At 41.8% G+C, this 18,828-nt stretch overlaps 1 protein-coding gene across 1 annotated transcript; it reads left to right on the plus strand.

The window, feature by feature from the left end:
- Positions 1–1,232: 1,232 nt before the first annotated feature.
- Positions 1,233–18,242, plus strand: inhbb (inhibin subunit beta B). The gene is made up of 2 exons (XM_019892000.1): positions 1,233–2,295; positions 16,210–18,242. Exons 1-2 carry the CDS (start codon positions 1,920–1,922, stop codon positions 17,031–17,033), a joined length of 1,200 nt encoding a protein of 399 aa, XP_019747559.1. The 5' UTR covers positions 1,233–1,919; the 3' UTR covers positions 17,034–18,242.
- Positions 18,243–18,828: the final 586 nt, after the last annotated feature.

Consider the following 18,828-nt stretch of genomic DNA (forward strand, 5'->3'; position numbering starts at 1 on the left):
GGTGAAGGGGGTGGTGCCAAAATGTTTGAAATCATTCATTATAGTTGGCGTTTATGTTGTTTCGACTTTTGTTTTTATTTAGTTCACGTTTTTTTAGAGCAGATTTGTTAGTTTTTATTAAGTTAATTTTTTTAGAAAATAACTGGTTTTATTAGTTTCAGTATTTTTTTTAATTTTCACAATATATGGCGTAATTGTCAAGTGCAAGACATAAGTTGTAGCTTTTGTTTTATTTGATTTTGTTCAAAAATTGTGTTGTTTTTTTTTTTTTTTTTAATTTTTGTTTTTGTTTGCATCCATCCATCCATCCATTATCTAATCAGCTAATCTTCATGAGGATCGGGGGCGTGCTGGACCCTATCCCAGCTGTCTTCGGGCAGAAGGCGGGGTACACCCTGAACTGGTTTCCACCCAATCGCAGTAGAGTAATCGAAAAGTAATTAAAAAATATCCATGACTTATGTTACTTGACATTAATATTATGATACTGTACTTGCCTTCCGATACTAATTTTTAACAGGTGGCTTGTATCTGTACCAGGCACTGGGGTGTCGGGGGGGTAAACCTTGGGACTGGTTGCCAGCCAATTGCATAAATTGTAATATAGAATCAAAGGGTAGCTGTATCGAGGAACTTAAGAAAACCAAAAGTGAGTTCAAATCTAGTCTACGGCCTTCTGATGTGAAATTTGCATGTTGTCTCCCGTTTCACCATTTGGTCATGATTTATCTTTAACTAACGTCCAAAGAACAAAAAGGGGAAATCAAAATTCGAAGACTGGAACTTTTTGAAACAGTCCCCCGTGAAAAATCACAATTGTAATCCTTCACATCCTGGAGAGACGAAATATTTTATGAAAAGAGTGATGACTGCGCATGAGCAGTAGATGGCAGTGTGTATCCAGTAATAAAAAAAGCAACAAGACGCGCGCGACTTGCGTCCCAAAAATGTTTACGTATAGTTGTCGCATACACCCGTACGCTATGGAACTTGGTAAAACACCATCAAACAACACTAAAGATAGTCTTCATGCAATATGAAACGTATTTAATGTGGTTAGGAAGTGTTTTAATTGGAATGATATGGTTTTATTTTAAAAGTGCTGCAAATTAATCACATGACGAGGTGCCTTTTGAACCCTCACACTGCGTGTCACGGAGTGGGTTTAATAAGGCAACCCTTTCGGGGGGCGGGGGGTTGCTCTATGAATAGGCAACCTATGCTACGTCCGACCATAATAAAAGCCTGTCAACTAAATCGGAGTAGTCGTCGCTCTGAAACATATAGTCGACTAATCCCTTGCGTCTAGTTGGTGGAAATCCCCACGTGGTTCCCACTCCTCTCAAAAAAAAAAAAAGAACAAGAAAAAAAGAAAGAAAGAAAGAAAAACAACTTTGGAATTGCGGAGCCCTTGTCGTGATTGCAGAGGGGAAAGGGGTCTCAGGCAGGAGCATCTCGCAGGACAAAAACGAGCTGGTCATCTACAGCAACGCACTGGGACGCGCGATACGGGAAGCTACCGAACCTTATTCCCTCTTTAGCAGTGGTGCTGGAGAAGATGAGTTCCTGCGTATGAATGAAAAAGAGCGGACTACACACCACTGGCCATGTAGAGAGAGGTTTTACTTCTATTTTGGAGAGATCACTGAACGTCTTGTTTAACTGAACGTATATTTTACCTGCGAGCAAAGTCAAGACTCGTTGTTGGACCACACGCTGAATGCTTACTTAATGAGTGGAGTTCATAACCTCGCAAATTAGACAGCACTTGGAGGTTTGGAACTTTTTCATTGACTTTTGGACTCAGCGGTTGTGCTCTTTCGGAAGTCGCAGATTAAAAAAAAAAACTGTATTGCCACTATTTAGTTGAATTATTTTTCTCTTCTGTGGAGTGGACTTAACTGTTAACGTTTGTGAAAATGACTTCAGCCACTGTGCTGATGTTAATTGCCTGCGCTTTCTCGGTGCGCTGCAGCTCAGTGCCAGAGACTTCGAGCTCGCCCGCGGAGTCGTGCGCGTCGTGCGGCTTCAGGGCACCGGATCAGTCGGAACGAGTGAACGTCGACTTCTTGGAGGCGGTCAAGAGACACATACTGAACAGGTTGCAGATGAGGGAGCGACCGAACATCACCCATCCCATCCCAAAAGCCGCGATGGTGACAGCGCTGAGGAGGCTGCACGCCGGTAAAGTGCGAGAAGACGGTCGAGTGGAGATCCCCAGTTTTGACGGACAGGCGTCCTTCAACAACGAGGTTCACACGGAGACTTCGGAGATTATCAGCTTCGCCGAAAGTGGTAGGATTCTAATTCATTATTCATCACGACACCTGGAAGAAATGTGTCCGGCTTCGAGCCGTAATTGGCAGCGCATGAAATCCATCTATTTGTTTTCAAATACACAAGCGATAGTGCGCGAGAAAATAAATGGCTTACATTTTAGTTTCAATGAAAAATGTCATGGGAACGTTCTGAAATCAATACAATTACACAATTTCGTTTTAATGTGTTATTTCTTCAGACGTAGTTTTACAACAAGCCATTTACTCACAAATCTTAAGATACAAACCTGAAAGGGAAAATTGGCAGAAGCACGATGTTATTATGCCTAATTTAAAAATAGCTAGCTGTCATTTGGCACCGTAGCTGTAATTGCAAGGTTGCTCTTGAAACTCGTCTTCTATCTATCTATCTATCTATCTATCTATCTATCTATCTATCTATCTATCTATCTATCTATCTATCTATCTATCTATCTATCTATCTGTCCATCCATCCATCCATCCATCCATCCATCCATCTATCTGATCGTATACAGTTGTTTTCATGTTTACATACCGTGGAAGAATTTGTTAAATGTTAACCATTCTTTCAATAAAACACGAGTGATCTGGCAAAACACCTTCATTTGACTTAAAATGAATTACAGTGTAAGATATTTCAAAGTAGCAAAAGTATTAAAAAAAATACCTATGGTAAGAAATAAAATATAACAATAAAATGGTCCATGGAACATTAAAGTATGAAAACCTGTGAACATTATCTATCCATCAATCCATCTCTCTCAATCTTTCTCTCTCTCTCTCTCTCTCTCTCTCTCTCTCTCTCGCTCTCTCTCCCTTTCTCTGTTTCTATCTAGCTACTATCTATCTCCACAGAAATATGTATAAATACAGTATATAAATACATATTTCTATATTTATTTGCGTGTGGATACAAATTCCAAGTCCCTTCTTTGCATCTTTGTTCTTGCATCGATTGTCCAAAGAGAACACCCTTATCTACCTTTTCACGCATACAGTCTGCATGTGCGTGCGCACACACACACACACACACACACACACACACACACACACAAAGTGGATGCTCCACAATTTTATGCACGTGACAAAAATGTCGCACTTGTCACTTCACCGCAAGACTAACTTCTTTAATGAATGGAAAATGTTATTTTAACTAGAACAAAACATCTACTTGGGTACACTAAAACTACAATGGCATAAAGGCAAGCGCTCTCACCGTTCCTGCCTTTTCTTATTGACCCAGCCGTTAAAATCCGCCTGAATGGGCTGCTGTCATGGAATGGGAATGATCTGAGCACCCTCATGACAAGGGAACAAAAGCCAGGGAATTATTATTAGAGCTCTATGTGTTCCTTCTGAATGCTACATGTCAACGATAAGGGAAGAAAACTGAGAAAACAAAAGAAATTGCGCAGAATAATGCATGTGACATTTGAGTCATTGTAAGCGGAAGGGGTGAGTCTGGGTGGAGGGGTGTAGTTGTGGTGATGCTGGAGGGAGAGGGCGGGGGTGATATTGTGTGTGTGCCCATAATGCAGTGTTATAAAGCACGTTTTTGTCATTCTAAATGTCCAACGGGCTCCTTTGCTTCTTCTTCTTCTATTTCTGTTTTTTTTTCTTTTTTTTCTGTTTAGCTCTATTCTTCCTCACACCTTTGAGCTTTTGTGCGGTATTGTACGACGGAGCTGGCTTGGGTCCCTGCTCCCCGGTCCCCGTTTGCCTCCTGGCCAGCTGGCTCAAGACCCACAGATCACATACTGCCAGCTGGGGCAGTGTTCAGAGGCAAGGTCTCTAGAAAGCCAGGCAAACTTGCATGAGGGAGGCTCAATTGTTGTTGTTCTTTCCAGTTTGAGACAAGGCAGGTTGAGAAGTGAAGTATGGCGATCCACAACAAGAACAATGACGATGATGCTTATGATATTGTGTTGTTTTGTCGTGCAATGGTTTTTGATTTCTCTTCTGCCTCTCCTCTGGTTCAAATTAGATCTGGTGAAGGGAAAAGGTCTCTCATTTTGCTGTTGCGGGTGGATAAGATGAGGTCAGTTTGCGTTTGTAGATAATGGCAGCTTTTCTCTGTAGCTTTGGTTCATTTCAGAGATCAGAATTGAAATGTGCAAAGCATCCATCCATCCCTCCATATCTCCATTACCCAAGCTACCTATCCTCACGAGCGTCGCTGCGCGCTGGAGACTATCTCAGGTGTCTCCAGGCAGTAGGCGGGGTCCACCCTGATGTGGTCGCCAGCCAATTGCAGGGCACACATAGACAAACAACCATCCGCGCTCACATTCACACCTAGGGACAATTTGGAGTGCCCAATCAACCTGCCATGCATGTTTTTTGGAATGTGGGAGATAACCAGAGTGCCTGGAGAAAACCCACACAGGCATGGGAAGAACATGCACACGCCACACATTAAGGTCAACTCAAGACCCTTGCAGTGTGAGGCCGAAGTGCTAACCAGTTGAGCTGCCATGTGCAAACCAATACGTGCATTTCTCAAAACAGTTCGTAGAAATAGCAAAATATATTTTTCACCTGCAAAAGCCATTTTCTTTCACAAATTCCATAATACACCGAACAAAAGTAAATATTTGCGACACTGAACATGTCAGTTCCTTGAGAACACCAAGTTTTTGTGTCATTGTGGAAAAGGCGTCAAATCCCTTAGTCAATGATGTGAATATAACAGTGTACTCTGGAGCAGACCCGTCCCCAGAGCCCAGCCTTAAGGGGGGCAGCCAATGATTATTAATACCCTACATACATCACTTTTCTCCATATACAGTCAAACCTCGGTTCTCGAACGTCTCTGTTCTCGACCAAATCGGTTTTCGACCAAAAATTTCTCGTTTTTTTATGCCTCGGATTGCAACCGAAAATCGGTTCTCGATCAAACTGAGCGCACTTGAATGCGCCACTTGACTCCTCTCGCCTTCCTTACACGAGGAAGTGACGCTTCCTCGGGTAGACGAGGAAGTGACGCTTCCTCGTGTAGCGTTGCATTCTGAGCAGACATGTTCAATTAAGATTTTTTTTTTTTAAAGCGCGTGGTTTAGGTTTTCGAACAAATCGGTTTTCGAACAGCCTTCTGGAACGGATTATGGTGGAAAACCGAGGTATGACTGTATTTGGATACATTCGTGTAGCACTCCGAGTCAATAGTCTTGAATGGCAGCCTTTTGCGACCATCAGTGGCAAGCATTATCATAGACAACATTTACCATACATATACATAAACGCCTTATTGAGAACGTCGACGCTGCAGCTGTACTGCATACAATACAATACATCTTTACTTATATAGCGCTTTCACAACCGCTGCAGTTGTAACAAAGTGCTTTACAAAACAGTGAACATAAAATAACAAAATAATATAACACAACACATAACATAAAACACGGACAGTCATGCAATCTTTACCTTTTATCCTGCATACGCCTTGTTGTTTGAAGCAGTCCTTTCACCAGCGGATCAGACACATCATGCTCAAGTTGTGCACCCGTCGGCTACAAGCTAAGTTTGAAAGTAAACAAGAAGCTGGAGCGTCCATTGACGGAAAAAGAGATTGGTAGACTTCTCCTGTCCCATGTAAATCCGTTTCAATTCCGAGCGGCAATTCTCAGTTCCAAATACACATCCGTGCTCCGCGCCAACGCTCCTCCCTTCTCATCCTCGGCTCCACAAGCCTTCCATCCAACCACACCAGCGCAGACTGTCCAACAGCGCCGACATCTCCGCTAACCAAAACTGGGGGTGAAACAGGGCTGTGAAAAATCCTGCCCATTACAGGCTCAAAAAACACAAGCGCCCAGAGGCTGTCCAGCAGCGCCAGTCAAATAGCGCCGACATTCCTCCCAATCAAAATCAGTCTTGGTACACGTGGGCTACCAAGAAGGCGCAACCACCAAGCACAGATTTTTTTCTCCTTTGATGAATATCGTGGCCAAAACCGCTGAAAACAGTCCACATTGGGTCAACACGAAGTAACAACAAACACCATGTGACACAAGAAAATACAAGAACAACAACAAAAAAAAAAGCAAAGCTCTTGAAGAGCACTTGCCGACGGCTGCCAACTACGGCCCATCTTGGATATATCATGCATGGCAAAGTGAAACTATCTGTGAAGACTCCTCGTTCACTTGCTACTTGGAGATGTATCAGAAAGCAAGAACTCATTGGATTAATACTGAATCATTGCTTATGATTTTATTTTGTCATTCTAATTCAATTTTACAAAAACGTTTGCCGATTTGATGCCAAATACAATGGACACATCCAATATGCCAGATGTGCTGACATTGCTTTGAAAGGGCCACCCAGTTCAACGGGCATGTGCAGCAGTAAATCAATCCTCATTTTAGATGTCCAAACAATTTGTGGCTCCTGTGGTTTCTTTTATGAAATGGCTCTTTAGTTGGACACTAATGTGGTATTTCACTCCTCACTTGCCATAGTGTGACGCGTCATGACAATCTAAGCACGCAATGTAGAAGCTATGCATCATTTAATGTCCGAAGACTGCCGTCAATATAAACCAAAATTTGTGTTGACGTCTCGACTTATGTTCTATCAGAATGATTACGGATTTTATGGTGATGGCTCACTACAAGGTTGAGGTCACTTAATGTGAGAAGTGTTTTGTCCATAAAATTCACAATATTGGGGTGATCAGTGTGATATTTTCTGAGGTTGATGTGGGTATAAATACAGATTTCTTCATACATTTCAATGAGGAGTGATTGCAGTTTTCTGACATATCAAGCTCTTTTTTTTTTTTTTTTAACACTTATATTAAGTTCGAGACTGCTGCTCCAAGTGCCATTCTACTACAATGTCCTCGGCTCTTATTATTTGCACATACGTACATATTTTACAGATTGCAGATTCACTTTGAAAAATGTGCCGGACTCGCACATGCAAACATTGACGTATTTGTTGCACATAAGGCTGCATCCCAAACCTTATTCTCAGTTAGGCCCTGATTGGCTGTTACAGATAAGCTTGGCCATCAATCAAACAAAAATCAGACCACTGTTTCCTTATATTTTTAATGTTTTTGTCATAAGCAACTCAACGTTGGTATTTCAATCAGTGCCTTAAATGGGGTGTTACAACCATCTCGGTGGGCGGTCACAGCCTTCTACGACCCACAAGAGGTGACGGGTCTGCTCTGGAGTGATGTTCTGATCTGAACTGCGGCTGAAGTTTTTATGACATTTCTTCTAAATTGTAGGATACAACTTAGTGCATATGGAAAGATTGATTGCAAGAGACTGGGGAAGATTCACATTTCAGGTTTATTGTTTGCACTGTAATTTGCTGACAAACCATCATCAGAAGGGAAAAAAAACAGCACTGCTGAGCACAAAGGAAAAAAACAAAAACAAAAAAAAAGGTGAAATGTGAATAAAGGACATAATCTTTCGGAAAAGTGTACATGCACCACTGTAGGAATCACAGTGCAGTCTTTCTACATCTTTTGGGCCACAAATTGTCATCACAACAATTATCTACACTTCATTTGAGCTGGTTGTTATTGACTATTGGTTCATCTTCACATATTGACAGTATTTACCTTGATGAGAAAAAGATTCACCTGGGATGTATGGAAAGATAGTTGACATATGACAACTTTGACTATGACAACCATTTTGCACGCAAAGACTAATGAATGAACTAATGCCGACATATTGTGGGGTTTGAAACAATTCAAAAGAAACCTACTGTCATACGTTTTGATCAACATGACATCAACCTTTGATAATGTAGGAAACAGCGATGAGAACTTGACATCGTAAGCCTTTCCTTGGATGCGCCAAAGCAGTTGCAACTTGTTCAAAGAAATAAGAAAGTGCTTTTTTGAGGCGCACAAGTGACATATTTATGTGAAAATTGAACATCTGAAAAATTCAGTTTTGATCTGAGAAATGTATCAAAGCAGCTGAGAAAATTTGTCATTGAGAGGTTTGGTTCGGAGCTCCTTATGTCTCCAAAAGGGAACATCGATGAGAGGAAGCTTAATTACGGCAGGTGATTTACTACCAGGGGCGCCAAGGCAGTCAGTTAGCACGTCGGCTTCACAGTGTAGAGGTGCAGGGGTTTGATTCCGGCTCCGGCCTTCCTGTGTGGAGTTTGCATGTTCTGCGTGGGTTTTCTCTGGGTACTCCGGTTTCCTCCCAAATTCCCAAAACATCCATGGCAGGTTAATGGAACACTCTAAATTGTCCCTTCATGTGATTGTGAGCGCGAATGGTTGTTTGTCTATATGTGCCCTGCGATTGGCTGGCAACCAATTCAGGGTGCCCAAAGAGAGCTGGGAAAGGCTCCGGCACGCCCTCGACCCTCGTGAGGATAAGCGGCTTAGAAAATGGACACTGAGGTGTCAGTTGGCAGGTTTACATCAGGACAAACACTCTTTCATGTGGCTGGTGTCTCTCATGACGCTCTTGGACCAGTCCCAAACATTTTGTATATGTTTTAAACTTTGACCGTTCATTGTATACCTTCTGGTTGGATACATAATTCACAAACATTAATTAAATGCATGTCCAATTTACTCCAATAATAGCGGTGCACTCACGGATTCGATGTCAGCCAAAAGTTTTGAATTTCAAACTTGGCCCACCATCCTCATCATCTCTCACTGCCTCACCCCATACTGACTTGAGAGTGCTGAGGAGTCATGCCTGAACAATGGCAGCAAAATGCGCACACGCCTCGGCTCATGTTTAGAACTACAGCGCCATGGCCACACCCTCGTCTTTTTGCGATGTGCCGTCGTGTTTCACGGCATTGAGTAATGAGTTGCTTCTCTGCCAGCTCTCCTGCTTCCATGGCCCCTTCCCTCACCTGCGCCACTGAGAGGCTTGTGGCGCAGGTAAAGACAAGCTGAAGCAGCCCATTATCCACACAAGCCCACCCAGGTGTCCTAACTGCTGATCTTCACGAGCAACCTCACTTTGCCGGGTCAGCCAAGACGTGTTGGGGCCAGTTCAAAACGGTCTGAAATAATGGATGAAAAGAAAAATCCTCAAAGGGACCATTAGTAGCGAAACGGTAATTTGCTTTGTACGTTCGCTGTGTGCTTTCAACATTGAAATAACACAATAGAATATGCACAAAAGGTATAGAGTTCTAGGAAAATAATCTTCTGGGCCCAAGTAAGGCAGTTACATTCAGAATATGTATATCATTAGATTATTAGTAAACATTTGGTTTTTAATCGATGATTTTATGATCTCTGAAGGAACATCTGTATTTTTTTTTCCTTGTGTGTATTTTTTAGTGCACTGCCTTCAAACTATTCATACAGTCATGCTGTTACATTATCCTGTAGAGCAGCTGATGTACCCGATTCCACTGTCTGGACAGAATATAATGAATGAATCACATTGTATTCAGGACAAATCAACCCCCCCCCCCCCCAAAAAAAAGCAATACTTGTCAAGCTGAAATCGAGCAAATCTATTTCTGATAAGTTCTTAGAAACTTCAACTGTGTCTCTGCCTGTTAATCATACTGCCACTGTATTCTTGTTTCTTTGAACACTCCCCCAGTTTTTAGGCTTTCTAATGCTCGGTGTTGTTGAGGCAAGTACCATGCATGGTGCTGAGGGGAGGTTAGTTACATTTGCTCAGAGGAGCTTTTACCGCCTTCACAAATAAAAGCTGTCGTTAAATCGGGTTCTTTATGTGAGCATGTACAGTATCTAACATGCACTTGATGGCCAGCAGTATTGGGAGGCCTGATGTGTGATGTATTACTTTGCATGGTGGTGGTTGTGTGCATGGATGGATGGAAATGTGTGCATGTACAGTGGTTGCGCTTGAACTGGTCTGAACAAGTCCATGTGTGAATGTAAAGCTGTGCTTTACAGGAGGAAGAGGCGTGAGGCGCCTTTTAGAGGGGGCCATCTTTGGTAGCCACATGTTGACACTGACAAACACTAATCAGTCTGCAAACAAAGTAATTTAGCCACTTTTAGGGCACTGCTCTGCTTGAGAACTTGTGCCAAGTTTCTTGAAATAGAAACCTTTCAAGATGCATTTGGGTAAATTGGAAGACATAATTGAGCTCTCACTGGCAGTATTTTTTTTTTCTCTCCGCTAAGCCCACCCTCACCTTTAGACTTGTGGAATCTCTTCTTTGTACTCTTTTAGAAAGTGGCTAGTGTCATGTAAATGTCTTTTATTTTTTTCCCCCCCATCTTGCATTTTGCTGGAAAGCCACGTGTTTCAATGCTGGGCTGCTGCGCGGCTGTCTCCCAGTGCCTCACAGGGAGCTTTGTGCTGTCACTCTTCGGGTACTTGCACTGGAAGGAGGAGAGAATGGGTGGAGTTCAGTGGGGTGCTAAAAGTGAACTCAATGAACCCCCCAGGGGTCTTGGCCGTGTCCGCCATCCTAACACCTTTTCACTTACATCCTCGCTCTTTTTTTTTTTTTTTTTGTCTTCCTCTCCTCAGATCTCTTCAATCTCTTGCTCTTTGGTCCTGTCACTTACAAATTGGGGCCTCACTTACCCCACTGAGCAGGATTCTTACTCAAAGTGTACATACGCGCAAAAGCTGAAAATGGCGTACAGCAAAAAATGGAAAGGAAAAATGGAAGGAAATCTTACCTTGATAAATCACTTGATTGGATATTCATGTCCAATCAAGTGTGGACATAGATGATTCTTATATATCACCATCGAAAATCTTCAATGGTCAATGCAAAGCAGCACACAAATGTAAATGAGCCATGCTGCTCATTGTTACAGTATATGAAGAGAGACCGAAATTGAGGTGCTTATCAGCGAGGAGGGCAAGGAAGAGCATTTTGTTTGGTAGCCGTGTCAGCGGCACAACAAACAAAAGAAAATGCAGCGAGCTGTGGTGACTATGATCGGTTCGACGTGGAAGACGGCACAAGGAAATTGCTCTGCCTTGAAAGTAGATGCCTAAGAAAAGAAAAACGCATTGACTGCGTGTCCCTACCGCTGGTGGGGGCAGGGGCACACCCTGGCTTGACACATGGATACTGCCTGAGCGTCTGGTGGACCTCTCTGTTGCTGGACAAAGATCCAAGAGCACACTTCCAGGGACTAGCCAGTTATTAAGAGCCAGGATATGTTTGTGGTCCTGGAATGCTCCCCCCTATTTCTTGCAACTTTTCTATCTACAATGTAGGATGTTACCGAAAGTACAGTTGATGCTCATACGGCAATCAAACGGATTGGTTCACATCCTGACATTATTATCACCATTATGATCTATCTCAATAAATTAAAACCTTATCCCCAAGGCGAATTTAAAAACTCAAAAGGAGAGGCTGAATTTAAAACAACTTTCACCGACTGAAAATCGTACACAAAGAAAAAAATCTGTAGGTAATCTATGACTCTTCAAAGAGACATCATTTAAATCAAGTCAAGTCACATTTATTTATACAGCCCTTAATCACAAACAGTCTCAAAGGGCTTCACATGCCCACAGTGGACAAGTATTCACGACATCCCCTGGCCTTTTCCTTGCCCCAGGAGGGCAAGGAAAAACTGAGAAACCTTGAGAAGGGGCCGCAGATGGAAGAATCCCACTTCCAGGATGACCAGGTTGCAATGGATGCTGAGTGGGCAACATTTGAAACAGTATTCATTCATTGATTCGTTTTCCAATCGGCTTTATCCTCACAAGGATCATGGGGGGTGCTGGAGCCTATCCCAGCTGTCTTCGGGCAGTAGGTGGGGGACACCCTGAACTGGTTGCCAACCAATCGCAGGGCACGTGAAACAGGATTGTACTTTATAAAATCCATTAACAAGATGAAAACACTGCAGGGAGACGCCTTTGGAGAGGTTGGCCCTCCTCTGAACCCAGCTCAGTTGGTCAATGAAGAAATCTTCATCGCAGCACCTCCGAGTAGTCGACCCAGCTCTTGTCCAGCTCAGTCGGTGCAAATCATGTCAAAACGATCGGAGCAGAATTCATACAGCGACATCCAATTAGGTCATCATCACCTTGCCCCTCTCCAGATCAGGGAGGCGGGGGAAGGAAGAACAGAGGAAATGGCAGTCCAAACAGGCAACATGTAGTTCAACAAAATGCAGGAATAAACAAATGAGACTTAAGTTGGGTTTTAAACATTTCAACTAAGGTAGCTGCTCTAATTTGCATGTGTGGGGCATTCCAGAGCACTGGAGCCCGAATGGAAAATGCTCGAGAACTTGTGGACTTCTTTTTGGCTCACGGAATAAAACACCAGCATGTTGTGAACGAAGAGTTTGGGGAGGAATATACGGTGTCACTCAGTCAATGAGATAGGAAGGTGATAAGCCATGTACCATTTTATAAGTAATAGCAAAACCTTGATATTGCATCTCAAAAATGCCAGTTGGCTAGTATTAGGGTAATGTGATGGAACTTCCTCATCCTCGTCTGGAGTCAAGCTGCAGCATTTTGTACTAACTGCAAGTTTTTACCAGTGAATAATATGTTGCAATAATTGAGGCGAGACGTAAGAAACTCATGAATTATGATTTCTGCGTCACCAGGATATAAAATGGGACATCTCACCAATGTTGCGACAGTGAAAAAACGCAGTTGTAGTTATATTCTTACTTTGCATTTGAAAAGAAAGCATTGAATCAAATATAACACCGAGATTTTTTATTGAATCACTTTGCATGATATGACATTTTTCGAGGCTGAGAATAGTGTCTTTGAATAGGCTCCGATGGCGAGCAGGGCCAATAATCATCATCTTGGTTTTATCTGGGTTAAGAATAACAAAATTAAAAATCATCCATTTTTTAATTACAGCTAGGCACGCCTCAAGATTACAGGAACTGCACGGGTTAGTTATTTGTAACGGCATATGTAGTTGGGTATCACCAGCATAACAGTGAAAACGAAAGTTATATTTACGTAGGATCTCACCGAGTGGAAGTATGTGAATGCTGAACAATAGAGGACCAAGTACTGATCCCTGTGGGACTCCATATGTAACATTACAAAACTCAAAAGTCCTATTACCATAAATAACACGGCACGTGTGGAAAGAGCTAGGCGTGAAATACCAACACAGGTTCTGGGGCATTCCAATGTTATGATCGACGGTAGGCGACCCGGTGATCCAGTGGTTAGCTCGTCGACTTTACAGTGCTGAGGTACCAGGTTCAATTCCAGCTCCGGCATCCCTGTGTGGAGTTTGCATGTTCTCCCCGGGCTTAAGTGGGTTTTCTCCGGGTACTGCGGTTTCCTCCCACATTCCAAAAGAACGATGCTCAGTGCTGCAGACTGAGACCAAAGTGGTCTCATTTGTGACCAGTTTTTACACATGTACAAGTAAAAACTTTAACAAGTTGCACTTATACGCAAGTGCATGTTTTAATTTTCCTTCCAACACAGTTTCACAACAAATGACATGGTGGTTGAAAGTTGCCCTCTGTACACTGCTTTAGTCAATCTCCTTGAGTTGCTAAATTAGGTCTAAGAGGTTATGGTTAAAATAATAATTGCGGTTATATCTAGGTAGACTTAATAAATGCTATTATTATTATTATTATTATTATTATTTTTCAGAAATCACGAAAAATGTAACCAAATACAGATATCTTATTTACTTATTATTTATTTATTAGTAATTTAATTTCAGGGGGTAGAATTGAGTGATCTATTTAACTAAGAATGTAGCCTATTTTGGCAGAGGTGGCCATCATCCTGCTGAGTTTGGCATTTTTTTCTTGTCAAAATATGACTTCGTCCATTATTCTAAGTAAATGGCTATATTTAAAATCTATAAAATCTTCATAATTGCCAGCCCGGTCATTGAAATTATAAATGTTATCTTCTGAATTGTGAGCTGTTCTTTTCCCAGTGTGTCCGCATTAATAAATCACCACAACGCTCACATGATTTAGGGGTTAGATGTACAGCAAAAACAAGTCTCACCACACCCTGTGTGTGTGTGGGGGGGGGGGTGCTCGTGGGTGGTCAGTTCTCTTCTATGTCTTCACTCGACCCTTTCAAGTACACGTGCACATAATCACACTGTAAACAATGATTTTAGAAAGTGGTCAATATGGTCCATTAAAACCATCCAAAATTTACCAGATTATTTTTAGCAGGAAAGTATTTATTTAATTAAAGAGTAAGTATCGTAAAGAGAGCATGCATAATGACTATCATTGTATAAAATATTAATATACATATATTTTACATAAAATGTATCTACGCTAAAAAAAAAACAAAAAAAAAAACAATAGAATCTAAGAAAACTGTATAGGGTAATCTAGAGCCACTTTAATTGGGAAAATATAAATCACATCGTTTTGGTAAAGAGTACCTTAAAGTGAAAAGATCCAACTAACATAAATTGAGCAAAGTTTACTTGACATTTATGGTTAAATTTGCCTATATACTGCAATATGTGCATGGGTTACACCTCGACTCCCCACCCGACGGTCGTGGGTTCTATCCTGTACACTTGAAGCATTTCATGTCTTGTTTTCAGGCTTAAAAGCAAGATACTGGACTCCAGTTTCTCGTGTTGCTGTGTCATCAGTTGGTGAATGACAGTGTTCAAGAGGGGCTAAAAAGTAAAAGCCCATTTCCCACTCAACTTTTATGTATTTATTTGATTCATAATTATTAATTGATAGTACAAAAAATCTGGAGTATATTTGACTCAATTTCAATGAGTAATTTAGTTGTGGAATGTAATAAAATGTGAGGTAAACTTTACCTAATTTATGGAATCATTTCATAGCTTTTGAATTAAAGTATGTTTCACCCAAAACATCTGATTTAAATTTACCTAATTCAATTGGCTGCAAATTGTTAATGTATTGAGTAGATTCTCTCTGGGTTTTTTTTGTTTTTGTTTTGTTTTTTGTAGCTAGTGTACTGGACGAAAGAAGATTCTATGGCTCTTAATGTAATCTTTTAAAGGCTCCCATTATAATGTAATAAATTTGATTCCCTTTTTAAAATATACATTTATCAAAATATAGTATAAAGAGAATGGACTTGGATTTCATATATCAGTTTCAGGTGTACAAACATTGTTTCCATGACTCACAAACCCAACTAAAAGAAAGCTCTTCGACAACAACAAAAATCAGTAGCCAGACGTTGAGGTTCTGATAGGGTTCAAATTTCCTGTTCAGTACAACATGTTACAGCACAGCCTCACCTTTCGCAAGGTCCAAAACACCCTGCGAAGAGTGAACATATACAAATAATGGACCATTGAAAAATGGGTTTGTCACCCTCTAGTTAGAGTTTACCATCCCATACTCTTTCAACACATTCCAGACACCAAAACATAAAAACAAGATTTCGAAATATGAAGATTTCCAGTGATTACATTGTGTTGACTGGTTAGATCCGAGAAGAATCTGTAAAATTCTCATATGTAAATGTACTGGCTGTACATTTATGCTTCCAGTAAATATTTACATGTGTTTGTTCTGTTTTTATTTTCTTATACACAAACACACATACTGTGTATATATACAAGGCTTGCGTAAAATATACAGTATAATTCCTATTTATACATTATTTTAAATCCATGTGCTTACCAGTGCAGACACAACATTTGAGTGAAGATGATGATGATGAATGGCCCGTGCAAAAAAAAAAGGAAAAAAAAAAGAAAACTGTATCCTGCATAAATGAGCTCGTAGCAAAAAAAAAAAAAAAAATCAGAACAATGTGCAGGTTGCTTCACTGATGCTGCGATATTAGCCTGGAATGTGTGAAGAAATTGGGATCTGCTTACATTGGAGTTTGCAAAGTTTTAACCACAATATTTTACATTACTTACAAACATATGAAAAGGCTTTTTTTTTCTTCATTGATTTAATAAGTGCCACGTTTTCCGTATTTGTACTGACGATGTTTTTCTTTGCTGTGTGTCCCAGCAGATGAGTACACGTCATCAAAGTCCAGTCTTTATTTCCTCATCTCCAATGAAGGCAACCAAAACCTGTATGTATCCCAAGCAAACTTGTGGCTCTTCTTTCGGGTGTCGCCGGCCGGTCCTGAGAAAGGCTTGCGAAGGAAGGTGACAGTGAAGATCCACTACCAGGAAGCTGGAGCTGTGAGCAATGTCGAAGGAGTGCAAGGAGGAGGTGATGGAGGGGTCACAGGGCACTGGGCCCTGGTGGAGAAGCGCGTTGAGCTAAAACGCAGCGGTTGGCATACTTTCCCCCTCTTAGAGGCAGTCCGGGCAGTGTTTGGCAAAGGTAGCCGTCGACAGGACCTGGAGGTCCACTGTGAGGGATGTGAGACGGCGGGAGTGGCCCCAGTGCTGGTGGACCCGGGTGACCCCTCCCACCGACCATTCCTGGTGGTCCGTGCAAGACAAGTGGACGGAAAGCACCGCATCCGCAAGCGGGGGCTGGAGTGTGACGGCACCAGTGGGGGTCTATGCTGCCGGCAGCAGTTTTATATCGACTTCCGTCTTATCGGCTGGAACGACTGGATCATCGCCCCTGCGGGCTATTACGGCAACTACTGTGAGGGCAGTTGCCCAGCTTACATGCCTGGCGTGCTGGGATCAGCTTCATCCTTCCACACAGCAGTCGTAAACCAGTACCGCTTGAGAGGAATTAGCCCAGGTTCGGTCAACTCCTGCTGCATCCCCACCAAATTGAGTACTATGTCTATGCTCTACTTTGACGATGAGTACAACATCGTCAAGAGAGATGTGCCCAACATGATTGTGGAAGAGTGCGGCTGTGCTTGAGTCCACTTTGGCCCTCAATTCTCTTTGAACATCCAGCAAGGCCTTTTTATTTTCTACAACCGGACCCTTTGTACAGTAGACATATACAGTACAAGAAATGTATTGCTACTGTATGTGCGGATGAGACACGCTGTAGTATAAATCCGGTATCCAAATGTGCGGAAGTTTGGTTGCACATGTTCATATGAGTGTATGTATTTATCGGACTGAGTGATATGCTTGCTGTCTGACCTGGAACTAGACAGCATTGGGAGGAGAAGGGAACGAAGATCACCAAATGGTACTTTAGCTGTACTTTGCCGTTTTAAATTAAGTATATGGGCCTCGCGCCGCCACCTGAAAGAAGACAAGAAGCATTTAAGGAAAGTAACATGATCAGCCAATGACATTATTGGTGTTGTCCCCAGACTCCCCAACCTCTCCCCCAAGCCCCTAAGTACTTTAAGCACATGGCAGACTTTTTTTAAATTTTTTTTTTTTAAGCACTGACAGTTCATCAGCTTACACGATTCGGAACACAAGCACTTCACTAGAATGCCGACAGACACAGTCTGACTGTCCTCTGGTGGAATTAGACCAGCAGCGCTTAATGCCTCACAGGATTATTCCCTCTGCACTGCAGCGGTAAAAGAAAGTCCTCCGCAGAGCTGCTGTCATTATTTTCACTGTTAATTGCAGGTCTTGAACCTCAGCGTCCTGCTTATCGAGAGGGTTTGCAAGGCCTGTAACCACGAGATGACCCGGACTAGACAGATCTCAGAAGTGCACTTGACTAGTGCACTGGGACAGAACTCCTTCCCTCTGCCCGTTAATGTTTTGGGATACGGAGACACTAGTTTTGGTGGGTCGCCACAGTGCAGTGCAGCACTTGTAGAAATTGAAATGCACACCCTGATTAGCACTTGTATAAAGAATTGCCTTCCGAGGGGTACCGAGTGTCCTGTCATATCATATTAAGTAAGTGCCACATGAGCTATGCAATGTATAGTAAACTGTACCCGTACTCCAACATGTCCTCTTAGACTGAATGATCTTTCTCTGAAAATTTCTTTGTGTCTTGTGTTTGCTTTCTCACCCTTTCCCGCTTTCAGTCCTTGACTCTTAATCAATACTTGAAATGTAATCTTTCGCATCCTTTCTAAGGCGAATGATTGTTGTGATGTTTGCACTGAAAAGTTGCAGGATTAGTGAAACAAAAACTGCCATTGAAAAGTTATTTTTATAGTAAGTAAAGAAACTGAATTTTGTGTCAGAGGTATTTTACATAACTAATGGAACCAAAGAGGCCATGATATTAGCTATTGTACCAAGAGGGCATGGTCACTGAGTGTACGATACTGTTTTGATCATTCGCAAAAGGCCTACTCGTATCAGGGTACAATAAATGATTCTCTTTGTCAATACGCAACACTTTTCATCTTTAGTTCTATTTTTTTGTTTCGGTTTTCTATTTAATAAAACACTATTTTAGTTGCTGTTTCAGAATTATCTAGCCAAATAAATGATGTCTGTACAGTTTATGTAAAATAAAAATGTTTTCTTAAAATATTTTGGAACTGTAAAACGGATTTTCTGTGTCTTGTTTTTTTTTTGTTTTGTTTTGTTTTTTGGCCGTCACGAAAATGGGTTCATCTGGAGCTTCAATCTGTCAGCCCTTGGAAAGGTGTTTTGGTCATATCACCCAACTTAAAAGGTGTGGCTGAAGGTGTTGGGAGCTACAAGAAAAACACATGCTTCACGCTTCACCCCAAGCCTATACTGGTTGCAACACATGACTTGCCGCCATCTGTCAGAA

This window comes from Hippocampus comes, unplaced genomic scaffold (assembly GCF_001891065.2).
Source record: "Hippocampus comes isolate QL1 unplaced genomic scaffold, H_comes_QL1_v1.1 scaffold310, whole genome shotgun sequence".
NCBI lineage: Eukaryota > Metazoa > Chordata > Actinopteri > Syngnathiformes > Syngnathidae > Hippocampus > Hippocampus comes.